Source organism: Oncorhynchus mykiss, chromosome 13, assembly GCF_057628025.1.
Source record: "Oncorhynchus mykiss isolate SJ-2025 chromosome 13, ASM5762802v1, whole genome shotgun sequence".
NCBI lineage: Eukaryota > Metazoa > Chordata > Actinopteri > Salmoniformes > Salmonidae > Oncorhynchus > Oncorhynchus mykiss.
Window position 1 is genome coordinate 6700996 of NC_143034.1, and position 14268 is coordinate 6715263.

A 14268-nucleotide genomic window follows, 5' to 3' on the forward strand; every position below is an offset into this window, starting at 1 on the left:
TGGTATCTGTTACCAGGACAACCAGCAGAGTTCTGTTAGTTGTCAGGAAGGTAGACTGGTATCTGTTACCAGGACAACCAGTAGAGTTCTGTTAGTTGTCAGGAAGGTAGACTGGTGGATATGGATGTTATGAATATCAGAGCACTGAAAATGGATTCTGCCAATGAAAAGAGAGAAACCAATAGACCATATAAATCCTTGATGAAAGTTAGCTTTAGAGAGAAACCAATAGACCATATAAATCCTTGATGAAAGTTAGCTTTAGAGAGAAACCAATAGACCATATAAATCCTTGATGAAAGTTAGCTTTAGAGAGAAACCAATAGACCATATAAATCCTTGATGAAAGTTAGCTTTAGAGAGAAACCAATAGACCATATAAAACCTTGATGAAAGTTAGCTTTAGAGAGAACGTTTCAAGATGATCCGATGTAAGTTGCATGTTTTACAAAAACATTTTCTCAAAACATGATGGATGTTACATTGCCTGTCCCAGTCAACCTCCTATCTTTACAAGACTTTAGAACAGGCAAACAATACTCAAGACACTTCAATGTGGTCTGTATTGCTTCATTAACATCTGATCTACAGATAGTTTATTCTACACTACCGGTCAAAAGTTTTTAGAATACCTACTCATTCAAGGGTTTTTCTTTAATTTTACTATTTTCTGCATTGCAGAATAATAGTGAAGATATCAAAACTATGTTATAACACATATGGAATCATGTAGTAACCAAAAAAAAGTGTTAAATAAATCTAAATATATTTGAGATTCTTCAAAATAGCCACCCTTTGCCTTGATGACAGCTTTGCACGCTCTTGGCATTCTCTCAACCAGCTTCATGAGGAAGTCAACTGGAATGCATTTCAATTAACAGATTCATCCCTGTTACACCTCCTTGATGTGATGGTTTTCTATGTCTGTACCCAGTGTGATTAGTGGTTTCCATGAAGTTATTACCCCCTAAACCAGAATGTTAACCAGTTTTCTATGTCTGTACCCAGTGTGATTAGTGGTTTCCATAAAGTTATTACCCCCTAAACCAGAATGTTAACCAGTTTTCTATGTCTGTACCCAGTGTGAATAGTGGTTTCCATGAAGTTATTACCCCCTAAACCAGAATGTTAACCAGTTTTCTATGTCTGTACCCAGTGTGAATAGTGGTTTCCATGAAGTTATTACCCCCTAAACCAGAATGTTAACCAGTTTTCTATGTCTGTACACAGTGTGATTAGTGGTTTCCATGAAGTTATTACCCTCTAAACCAGAATGTTAACCAGTTTTCTATGTCTGTACCCAGTGTGAATAGTGGTTTCCATAAAGTTATTACCCCCTAAACCAGAATGTTAACCAGTTTTCTATGTCTGTACCCAGTGTGAATAGTGGTTTCCATGAAGTTATTACCCCCGAAACCAGAATGTTAACCAGTTTTCTATGTCTGTACCCAGTGTGAATAGTGGTTTCCATAAAGTTATTACCCCCTAAACCAGAATGTTAACCAGTTTTCTATGTCTGTACACAGTGTGAATAGTGGTTTCCATGAAGTTATTACCCCCTAAACCAGAATGTTAACCAGTTTTCTATGTCTGTACACAGTGTGAATAGTGGTTTCCATAAAGTTATTACCCCCTAAACCAGAATGTTAACCAGTTTTCTATGTCTGTACCCAGTGTGAATAGTGGTTTCCATAAAGTTATTACCCCCTAAACCAGAATGTTAACCAGTTTTCTATGTCTGTACCCAGTGTGAATAGTGGTTTCCATAAAGTTATTACCCCCTAAACCAGAATGTTAACCAGTTTTCTATGTCTGTACCCAGTGTGAATAGTGGTTTCCATAAAGTTATTACCCCCTAAACCAGAATGTTAACCAGTTTTCTATGTCTGTACCCAGTGTCAATAGTGGTTTCCATGAAGTTATTACCCCCTAAACCAGAATGTTAACCAGTTTTCTATGTCTGTACCCAGTGTGATTAGTGGTTTCCATGAAGTTATTACCCCCTAAACCAGAATGTTAACCAGTTTTCTATGTCTGTACCCAGTGTGAATAGTGGTTTCCATAAAGTTATTACCCCCTAAACCAGAATGTTAACCAGTTTTCTATGTCTGTACCCAGTGTGAATAGTGGTTTCCATAAAGTTATTACCCCCTAAACCAGAATGTTAACCAGTTTTCTATGTCTGTACCCAGTGTGAATAGTGGTTTCCATAAAGTTATTACCCCCTAAACCAGAATGTTAACCAGTTTTCTATGTCTGTACCCAGTGTGAATAGTGGTTTCCATAAAGTTATTACCCCTGAAACCAGAATGTTAACCAGTTTTCTATGTCTGTACCCAGTGTGAATAGTGGTTTCCATAAAGTTATTACCCCCTAAACCAGAATGTTAACCAGTTTTCTATGTCTGTACCCAGTGTGAATAGTGGTTTCCATAAAGTTATTACCCCCTAAACCAGAATGTTAACCAGTTTTCTATGTCTGTACCCAGTGTGATTAGTGGTTTCCATAAAGTTATTACCCCCTAAACCAGAATGTTAACCAGTTTTCTATGTCTGTACACAGTGTGAATAGTGGTTTCCATAAAGTTATTACCCCCGAAACCAGAATGTTAAATGACCTTTATGATATTTTGTACCACTATTACTTTGGGGTTCTAATCCCCCTCTGTCAACATCCACACTGTGAACACATCTTTAACATTCATCAACCTGCACTATCTTCATCCCTAAACTAGCAACATTAACTATTGTCTATTGTTATTCTCAATGACCTTCCTGGCCTTATGAAATCCTAGCTAAATACAATGTTCCCACCCGTTTTCATGTCTTTGGTTATGCAAACATTTGTTTATTAGATTATATTTCTCATTAAGATGAATATAGTTTTAATTCTGTATGGGTCACGCATTGCTTTGGTCAGGTGTTCTCTTATGGGTCAATGATTTTAATTAGAATATAGTAATGATGCTCTCTCCTCAATCACTTCCAATGCCTTTGGTCATGTGGTCCCTTATGGGTCAATGATTTTAATCAGAATATAGTAATGATGCTCTCTCCTCAATCACTTCCAATGCCTTTGGTCATGTGGTCCCTTATGGGTCAATGATTTTAATTAGAATATAGTAATGATGCTCTCTCCTCAATCACTTCCAATGCCTTTGGTCATGTGGTCCCTTATGGGTCAATGATTGTAATCAGAATATAGTAATGATGCTCTCTCCTCAATCACTTCCAATGCCTTTGGAAAGTATTCAGACCCCGTGACTTTTTGCACATTTTGTTATGTTACATCTTATTCTAAAATTGATGAGGAAATGTTTCATTTAATCCATCTACACACAATAACCCATAATGATGAAGCGATAAAAGGCTTTTAGACATTTTTCAAATGTATTAAAAAAAAATAGAAAGCTTATTTACGTAAGTAATCAAATCAAATGTATTTATATATTATTATTATTATTATATTATTTATTTAGCCCTTCGTACATCAGCTGTTATCTCAAAGTGCTGTACAGAAACCCAGCCTAAAACCCCAAACAGCAAGCAATGCAGGTGTAGAAGCACGGTGGCTAGGAAAAACTTCATAGAAAGGCCAAAACCTAGGAAGAAACCTAGAGAGGAACCAGGCTATGTGGGGTGGCCAGTCCTCTTCTGGCTGTGCCGTGTAGAGATTATAACAGAACATGGCCCCCCTATCTTTACAAGACTGTTGAACAGGAAAACATGATGGAGTCTTAAAGGAGGACTGTAGCATCTAATGATGAAACATTATGGAGTCTTAAAGGAGGACTGTAGCATCTAATGATGAAACATTATGGAGTCTTAAAGGAGGACTGTAGCATCTAATGATGAACATTATGGAGTCTTAAAGGAGGACTGTAGCATCTAATGAAACATGGAGTCTTAAAACTTCTTATGGCTAGCGGAACCCCTCGACAACATTCCTCTGAAAAGGCAGAGCGCGAAATTCAAAATATTTTTTTGAAATATGTAACTTTCATACATTCACAAGTAAAATACACTAAATTAAAGCTTAACTTCTTGTTAATCTACCCATCGTTTCTGATTTCAAAAGAGCGTTACAGCGAAAGCACACCATATAATTATGTTAGGTCAGAGCCTCAAAAACACACAGTCATTTTCCAACCAAAGAGAGGAGTCACAAGAAGCGGAAATAGAGAAAATTAATCACTAACCTTTGATCTTCATCAGATGGCACTCATAGGACTTCATGTTACACAATACATGTATGTTTTGTTCGATAAAGTTCATATTTATATCCAAAAATCTCAGGGTTTAAACACTGTTTCCCATGCTTGTTCAATTAACCATAAACAATTAATGAACATGCACCTGTGGAACGGTTGTTAAGACACCAACAGCTTTCAGACGGTTGGCAATTAAGGTTACAGTTATGAAAACTTAGGACTCCAATGAGGCCTTTCTACCGAATCTGGAAACACCAAAAGAAAAATGCCCAGGGTCCCTGCTCATCTGTGTGAAAGTGTCTTAGGCATGCTGCAAGGAGGCATGAGGACTACTGCAGATGTGGCCAGGGCAATAAATTGCACTGTCCGTACTGTGAGACGCCCAGCGCTACAGGGAGACAGGACGGACAGCTTATCATCCTCGCAGTGGCAGACCACGTGTAACAACACCTGCACAGGATCGGTACATCCGAACATCACACCTGCGGGACAGGTACAGGATGGCAACAACAACTGCCAAAGTTACACCAGGAACGCACAATCCCTCCATCAGTGCTCAGACTGTCTGCAATAGGCAGAGAGAGGCTGGACTGAGGGCTTGTATGCCTATTGTAAGGCAGGTCCTCACTAGACATCACTGGCAACAACGTCGCCTCTGGGCACAAACCCACTGTCACTGGACCAGACAGGACTGGCAAAAAGTGGTCTTCACTGACAAGTTGCGGTTTTGTCTTCAGGGGTGATGGTCGGATTCGCGTTTATCGTCGAAGGAATGAGCATTACACCGAAGCCTGTCCTCTGGAGCGGGATCGATTTGGAGGTGGAGGGGCCGTCGTGGTCTGGTGCGGTGTGTCACAGCATCATCAGACTGAGCTTGTTGTCATTGCAGGCAATCTCCACGCTGTGCGTTACAGGGAAGACATCCTCCTCCCTCATGTGGTACCCTTCCTGCAGGCTCATCCTGACATGACCCTCCAGCATGACAATGCCACCAGCCATACTGCTCATTCTGTGCGTGATTTCCTGCAAGACCAGAATGTCAGTTTTCTGCCATGGCCAGCGGAGAGCCCGGATCGCAATCCCATTGAGCACGTCTGGGACTTGTTGGATCGGAGGGTGAGGGCTAGGCCCATTCTCCCCAGAAATGTCCGGGAACTTGCAGGTGCCTTGGTGGAAGAGTGGGGTAGCATCTCACTGCAACTACTGTCAAATCTGGTGCAGTTCATGAGTAGATGCACTGTAGTACTTAACCCCCCCCCCCCCCTTTGTTCAGGGACACATTATTCCATTTCAGTTCGTCACATGTCTGTGGAACTTGTTCAGTTTGGAATCTTGTTATGTTCCAACAAATATTTACACATCTTAAGTTTGCTGAAAATAAACGCAGTTGACAGTGAGAGGACGTTTCTTTGTTTGCTGAGTTTAGATTGGCGAGGGGGAAAAACAATTTAATCAATTTTAGAATAATGCTGAAATGTAACAAAATTTGGAAAAGGTGTATCATTCGTGTATCTATTTAAAAAAAATAAACTGTCTTTGGCAGGAGAAAGACCAGACTCAGTGGAACCAGAGCCAGGGACGTCCAAACCCGCAAGACGACACCAGTGCTCCTACTGTGGAAAGGGTTGTAACCGGTTATGGAACCTGAAACAACATGAAAAAATGCACACAGAGGAGAAGCCTTATCACTGCTCCCAGTGTGGCAAGTGTTTTAACCAGTTAGGGAACCTGAAACTACATGAGAGAATACACACAGGGGAGAAGCCTTACCACTGCTCCCAGTGTGGCAAGTGTTTTAACCAGTTAGGGAACCTGAAACGGCATGAGAGAATTCACACAGGGGAGAAGCCTTACCACTGCTCCCAGTGTGGAAAGTGTTTTGAGCGGTTAGGGAACCTGCAACAACATGAGAGAATACACACAGAGGAGAAGCCTTATCACTGCTCTCAGTGTGGCAAGTGTTTTAATCAGTCAGGGAACCTGAAACAGCATGAGAGAATACACACGGAGAAGCCTTTTCACTGCTCCCAGTGTGGAAAGTGTTTCAACCGGTCAGTGAAGCTGAAACGGCATGAGAGAATTCACAAAATAAATCACAAAAGGGAGAAGCCTTACCACTGCTCCCAGTGTGGCAAGTGTTTTAATCAGTTCGGGAACCTGAAACGGCATGAGAGAATACACACATGGGAGAAGCCTTACCACTGCTCCCAGTGTGGCAAGTGTTTTAATTATTTAGGGAACCTGAAACGGCATGAGAGAATACACACAGGAGATGCCTTACCATTGCTCCCTGTGTGGAAAGTGTTTCAACCAGTTAGGGCACCTGAACGTTCATGAGCTAATACACACAGTTAAATGTCTTTTGAGAATCCACACAGGAGAGAGAAATTACTTCTCTTAGCATGTATATTGATATTGCACTTCTCATTTTTCTTACAATTCATCAGAGAACAAACACAGTGCTCCCGTTGTCTTATATTGTTGACTTATGTGTTTACCTGTTTTTACCAGATGAAATTGCTTCTTCCAATTATTGATAAACATGTACATGTTAAGAAAGGGACTGTTAGAACTGTTCCATGGATTGATGAGGAATTTAAAAACTGTATGTTTGAAAGAGATGGGGCAAAAGGAGTGGCTAATAAGTCTGGCTGCACATCTGGCTGGCTGGCTTACATAATGCAAATTGAGAAATGATGTGACCAAACTCAACAAAAATAATCAACTTATTAAGAAGCCAAGATCAATGATATAATGAATGATGGAAAAAAACATAATGAAAGAAAAGCAGTCCAAGTTTGAATGTTGTAAAGTTAGTGTGGGAGAGGTGGAACAATTGGTATCGATCAATAATGACAAACCTCCTGGCATTGACAACTTAGATGGAAAGCTACTGAGGACAGTAGCTGACTCTATAGCCACTCCTATCTGTCATATTTTTAATCTGAGCCTAGAGGGAAGTATTTGTCCTCAGGCCTGGAGGGAAGCCAAACTAATTCCACTACCCAAGAGTGGTAAAGCGGCCTTTACAGGTTCTAAGCCAGCTCTTAACAAACTGTTGGGAAAAATTGTGTTTTACCAAATACACTGCTCAAAAAAATAAAGGGAACACTAAAATAACACATCCTAGATCAGAATGAATGAAATATTCTTATTAAATACTTTTTTCTTTCCATAGTTGAATGCGCTGACAACAAAATCACACAAAAATGATCAATGGAAATCAAATTTATCAACCCATGGAGGTCTGGATTTGGTGTCACACTCAAAATTAAAGTGGAAAACCACACTACAGGCTGTCCAACTTTGATGTAATGTCCTTAAAACAAGTCAAAATGAGGCTCAGTAGTGTGTGTGGCCTCCGCGTGCCTGTATGACCTCCCTACAATGCCTGGGCATGCTCCTGATGAGGTAGCGGATGGTCTCCTGAGGGATGTCCTCCCAGACCTGGACTAAAGTATCCGCCAACTCCTGGACGGGCTGTAGTGCAACGTGGCGTTGGTGGATGGAGCGAGACATGATGTCCCAGATGTGCTCAATTGGATTCAGGTCTGGGGAACGGGCGGGCCAGTCCATAGCATCAATGCCTTCCTCTTGCAGGACCTGCTGACACACTCCAGCCAGATGAGGTCTAGCATTGTCTTGCATTAGGAGAAACCCAGGGCCAACCACACCAGCATATGGTCTCACAAGGGGTCTGAGGATCTCATCTCGGTACCTAATGGCTGTGCGGCCCCCCAAAGAAATGCCACCCCACACCATGACTGACCCCCCCGCAAAACCGGTCATGCTGGAGGATGTTGCAGGCAGCAGATAGTTCTCCACAGCGTCTCCAGACTGTCACGTCTGTCACATGTGCTCAGTGTGAACCTGCTTTCATCTGTGAAGAGCACAGGGCGCCAATGGCGAATTTGCCAATCTTGGTGTTCTCTGGCAAATGCCAAACGTCCTGCACGGTGTTGGGCTGTAAGCACAACCCCCACCTGTGGACGTCGGGCCCTCATACCACCCTCATGGAGTCTGTTTCTGACCATTTGAGCAGACACATGCACATTTGTGGCCTGCTGGAGGTCATTTTGCAGGGCTCTGGCAGCGCTCCTCCTGCTCCTCCTTGCACAAAGGCGGAGGTAGCGGTCCTGCTGCTGGATTGTTGCCCTCCTAAGGTCTCCTCCACGTCTCCTGATGTACCTGCCTGTCTTCTGGTAGCGCCTCCATGCTCTGGACACTACGCTGACAGACACAGCAAACCTTCTTGCCACAGCTCGCATCGATGTTCCATCCTGGATGAGCTGCACTATCTGAAAACTTGTGTGAGTTGTAGACTCCGTCTCATGCTACCACTAGAGTGAAAGCACCGCCAGCATTCAAAAGTGACCAAAACATCAACCAGGAAGCATAGGAACTGAGAAGTGGTCTGTGGTCCCCACCTGCAGAACCACTCCTTTATTGGGGGTGTCTTGCTAAATGCCTTTAATTTCCACCTGTTGTCTATTCTATTGCACAACAGCATGTGAAATTTATTGTCAATCAGTGTGGTTTGGTTGGTTGAATAAACATTGTTTCCACGTCAAATTAAAAAACATCTTTAACATTGATGAACCTTCACTATCGTCATCCCTAAACTAGCAACATTAACTGATGTCTCAATGACATTCCTGGCCTTATGAAATCCTAGCTAAATACAATGTTCCCACCCGTTTTCATGTCTTTGGTTTTGCAAACATTTGTTTACTAGATTATATTTCTCATTAAGAATAATGTTGTTTTAATTCTATATGGGTCACGCCTTGCTTTGGTCATGTGTTCTCTTATGGGTGTCACGCCCGTAGATTGTTTTGTTTTGTTTGTTCAGGGTGTGATGTGGGTGGGCATTCTATGTTTGCATGTCTAGGTTTTGTATTTCTATGTTTTGGCCGGGTATGGTTCTCAATCAGGGACAGCTGTCTCTGTTTCGTTGTCTCTGATTGAGAACCATACTTAGGTAGCCTGTTTTCCCACTGTTAGTTGTGGGTTGTTGCTTTCTGTTTTTGTGTATCTGCACCTGACAGAACTGTTTCAGTTGTTCTCTTTGTTGTTTTGCATTTTAGTGTTCAGTTTCAAATAAATAATATGAACATGTACCACGCTGCACCTTGGTCCTCACCTTCCTCCTATGAACGCCGTTACGATGGGTCAATGATGTTAATTAGAATATAGCAATGATGCTCTCTTCTCAATCACTTACAGTTTCTTTGGAAAGTATTCAGACCCCTTGACTTTTTTCAAATTTTGTTACGTTACAGTCTTATTCTAAAATGGATTAAATAAAACAATTTCCTCAACAATCTACACAAAATACCCCATAATGACATCACAATACCCCATAATGACATCACAATACCCCATAATGACATCACAATACCCCATAATGACAAAGCGGAAACAAGCTTTTTTATAAATGTTTTGCAAATGTATTAAACACAAAATTATTTACCTAAGTATTCAGACCCTTTGCTGAATGAGACTCGAAATTGAGCTCAGGTGCATCCTGTTTCCATTGATCATCCTTGAGATGTTTCTATAATTTAATTGGAGTCCACCTGTGGTAAATTCAATTGATTGGACATGATTTGGAAAGGCACACACGTGTCTATATAAGGTTCCACAGTTGACAGTGCACGTCAGAGCAAGAACCTAGCCATGAGGTGGAAGGAATTGTCCATAGTGCTCCGAGACAGGATTGTGTTGAGGCACAGATCTGGGGAAGGGTACCAAAACATTTCTGCAGCATTGAAGGCCCCTGATGTAGACCCATTCATGGGGTAAAATGATCTGTTTAAGTCATTAGTAAAGGGCACATCGTTAAAGAATACAGTTATCTTTTATTTTGTGGTCTATATCCTCTCAATCATTTATTCCTTCATAAACCGAAAACATATGTACCTAAACACAACATGTGTTCAAGGGCCCCTCTAGGTTCACGACCTCTTGACCATTATATCTGGATAGCTGACAACTATTTTTTAAAGGTCAAAAGTGATCTGTTTAGGTCATCAGTAAAGGAAGCATAGTTAAAGAGTACAATGACCCTTTCAAAGACTGAGACATCCCCCGAACATCCCCCCCCCCCCTATAACTATTTTTTTTAAATGATCTGTTTAGGTCGTTAGTGAAACAGATGTTTTCAAAGACACCTGGGGGGCCAGGTTGTTAATTATTTTGTGTCCATGTAGTTCCCCTGTGTGCAAGGGCCCCCTAGATTCACAACTTCTTAACCCTTAACATTCCCATCCAAGGGGAGAGAAAGAGGGAGAGAGAAAGAGAGAGAGAAATTTAGTACAGTCATTCAAACATACATATTACAATTGTTAAAGTTTACTATGTAATATTAAATACATGATTGAGTCCTTGAATGAAGAGATGGAGATAAAATTGTCCAGTTTGAGGGTTTCCTGCAGCTTGTTCCCATCGCTAGCTGCAGCGAACTGAAAAGAGGAGCGACCCAGGGATGTGTGTGCTGTTAAAGGTCCCCACCTTTAACAGAATGTGACTGGCAGAATGGGTGTTGTATGTGGAGGATGAGGGCTGCAGTAGTTATCTTAGATAGGGGTGAGTGAGGCCTAAGAGGGTTTTATAAATAAGCATTAAACCAGTGGGTCTTGCGGCTGGTATACAGAGATGACCAGTTTACAGAGGAGTATAGAGTGCAGTGATGTGTCCTATAAGCAGCATTGGTGGCAAATCTGATGGCCGAATGGTAAAGAACATCTTGCTGCTCATTGTATCCTACCACGACTATATCCAACCCACCTCCATGTGTTGCCACTATCATGTATCCTACTTGGCTGAAGCTTTGATCCAGTGGAAGAAGTATTGAGGAGCAGGGAGGTTAAAGGTCACTTCAGGATACAGCTGTTACTCTACACTATCCCTAGATAATACAGTAATGAGAGAAAATGTATAGAATATTTATGGCTCTATAACTGGCTGTTTCCTCTTCAGAAAGTTGAAGGAAAATACAAATCACTGAGGCTAATTTAACAATGGCTTGCAGGCAGTGGGTTCAGAATAACAATGACAAAAATCGAATACTCTTTAATCTGTTACCTAATCCTGTCTAACGGGCAGGTCAGCCCTGGAGTAAAGTATTGCCTGTAAGAAGTAAGAGAAAACATAACATCTGTTTCTTTTTAAATTTCTTCGCATGACATGGCTTGCCAGAATAAACATTGTTATTAATATTTTTCCAAACTGCGTTACCCACTCCAGTCAGCAGAGAGCGATATGAGTCTTTCAGGTGATGCTTCTTGCGTGACGTATAATCTAGTGGACGGAACTGGAGACTTCTTCAACAGCGACAAAGGGCTTCTGATTCAACGAACGTGTTGCTTTGCTAGCGAACATAAAGTTGAGTTTTTGAAGCTCTGTAGACCAATCTTGTGTATATTACTCTTAGTGTTTTGAATATAATTATGTTTACCCATCTACTAGTTCATTTTAACGTCATTTGCTCGTTAAATTAGCAAATGTGTTACTAAATTGATACTGCATTAGGCTAATCGACCGGAGCATGAGCTCACAAAGCTGGACCGAGAAAGAAGCTCTGGTGAAAGGAGAGGAAGAAGCTTTCAGGATGAAAAGGGAGGAAGAGGACGCTATCACATTGAAAGAAGAAGAGGATGATATTACAGTGAAAGAGGAAGATGGGAAAGAGGTTGTCAAAGTGGAAGTGGAGAAGGTAGAAGCTTTCAGAATCAAAAACGAGGAAGATGCCATAACATTGAAAGAAGAGAATGTAGTGAAAGAAGAGGAAGAACCTTTTAGAGTAAAGGAGGAAGAGGAGGCTATCTCAATAAAAAAGGAGGAAGACGTTTTGGGAGTGAAAGCGGAGGAGGCTGAAGATCAGACTACCACCAGTGAGTACTGTCTTAAAAACAGGGACACTATGTAGTTCTTGAAATAATGTATTGTTTTAAAGGGGCATTCTACTTCAGTTCAACACTTGAATATGTTGTTCAGTACTGTGGGAATTGTTTAAGGGACAATCTGCCATTGGTCATATGTTTTTGGGACTTCGATGTATTGAATTCTCATTCTCCATGTGGTCTACATTAAAGTTCACCTCATCTAATATAACAGGCTTTTAAAATCTACTTAAAATATCAAAGGGATGTAAAGGCACCCATTTTGTGGAAATGACCCTTTACATTTGCAACACAAACAATATTTTACAAAATCATGATGGAAGTGGCCATTTTAGACATATTCATGCCTCTTGATTGTAATAGACGGTCATAAGTTTACCGTCTGTTTGCTGTTCTCGTTCACACAGGAGAGAGACGTGACTATCGTGGATCCTCTGGGGAGCATCAACAACATCCTGATCCTGCTGACGAGGCAGAGAAGAGTCTCTCCAGATCAGAACACCAGATGGTACAGCTTGGGCTGGTCTAGCATACAGCTTGGTCTATCGGGGTCTGGGCTGGATTTCTGTAAAGCACTTCATGACAAGTGGCATCAGCATCCATAATGATATGTGTCTGTGTCCCCTCTTTATGGTTACCAGGACAACGCTAGCCCTTCCTCCCTCCCGGAGTCCCCGTGTCGTACCTCTCCCGGTAGCACCTTACTGCTGGGTATGAAGAGGTTGTCTGTGCTGCTGGTGGACTGCAGGAAAACAACGGGGCTGAGTGTAACTGTGAGAGGTGGAGAAGAGATGAAAGGATCAGATTTAACTCATCAAAGTAAGTGCTGTAGTTCAGTTTGAACAAATAAAATACATCTGCCCACTGGTATCTGTTGCCAGGACAACCAGCAGAGTTATGTTAGTTGACAGGAAGATGGCCTGGTATCTGTTACCAGGACAACCAGTGGAGTTCTGTTAGTTGACAGGAAGATAGACTGGTGGATATGGATGTTATGAATATCATAACACTGAAAAGGATTCTACCAATGAAAAGAGAGAAACCAATAGACCATATAAAACCTTGATAAAAGTTAGCTTTAGAGAGGAACCAATAGACCATATAAAACCCTGATAAAAGTTAGCTTTAGAGAGGAACCAATAGACCATATAAAACCTTGATGAAAGTTAGCTTTAGAGAGAAAGTTTCAAGATGATCCAATGTAAGCTGCTTGTTTTACAAAAACTTTTCCTTAAAAATGATGACCTGACTTTTTTCAATCTTTACCAACGACATGCCAACGACATGCCAACGACATTTGAGTAAAGCCAGTGTGTCTGTATGCGGATGACTCAACACTGTACACGTCAGCTACCACGGAAACTGAAATGACAGCAACACTTAACAAAGAGCTGCAGTGAGTTTCAGAATGGGTGGCAAGGAATAAGTTAGTCCTAAATATTTCAGATTACCTTAAATTACATGGTCTACTATGCTAATTCTGTAGCGGTATTGTTAGAGGGGGGTAAAGAAATATTTTGTTGGGGCGCCAGGCAGGTATTAACTCTAGTTATTAAAGTTAGTTATTACCTGTTATAACATTATTATTATTATTATTATTATTATTATTATTATTAAAACCGAACGAAATTATTATTAGTATTATTATTAAATATTATTAAAACTGAACGGATGAGAGTAGAATAGAGTAGCGCTTCCAGACACATTCTAAACATGGAGTCTTAAAGGAGGACTGTAGCATCTAATGATGAAACATTATGGAGTCTTAAAGGAGGACTGTAGCATCTAATGATGAAACATTATGGAGTCTTAAAGGAGGACTGTAGCATCTAATGATGAAACATTATGGAGTCTTAAAGGAGGACTGTACCATCTAATGATGAAAGATTATGGAGTCTTAAAGGAGGACTGTAGCATCTAATGATGAAACATTATGGAGTCTTAAAGGAGGACTGTACCATCTAATGATGAAACATGATGGAGTCTTAAAGGAGGACTGTAGCATCTAATGATGAAACATTATGGAGTCTTAAAGGAGGACTGTAGCATCTAATGATGAAACATTATGGAGTCTTAAAGGAGGACTGTAGCATCTAATGATGAAACATTATGGAGTCTTAAAGGAGGACTGTAGCATCTAATGATGAAACATTA

The 14268-nt window shown here is 40.9% G+C and overlaps 2 protein-coding genes across 3 annotated transcripts in view; both read left to right on the forward strand.

Moving 5' to 3' along the window:
* LOC110514701 (uncharacterized) overlaps positions 1-9330 on the forward strand; it is a 29717-nt gene extending 20387 nt beyond the window's left edge. For both annotated transcript variants that reach the window (XM_090194928.1, XM_090194932.1), the window contains one exon: positions 5754-9330. In XM_090194928.1, the coding sequence (XP_090051054.1) occupies positions 5754-6547 (794 nt within the window). In that variant the 3' untranslated portion in view covers positions 6548-9330. The remainder of the gene's footprint in view (positions 1-5753) is intronic.
* A 2202-nt stretch (positions 9331-11532) lies between these two features.
* LOC110513810 (uncharacterized) overlaps positions 11533-14268 on the forward strand; it is a 28114-nt gene continuing 25378 nt past the window's right edge. Inside the window, exons 1-3 of the mRNA XM_090194578.1 lie at positions 11533-12105; positions 12522-12622; positions 12756-12933. Of these exons, the coding sequence (XP_090050704.1) occupies positions 11760-12105; positions 12522-12622; positions 12756-12933 (625 nt within the window). The 5' untranslated portion in view covers positions 11533-11759. The remainder of the gene's footprint in view (positions 12106-12521; positions 12623-12755; positions 12934-14268) is intronic.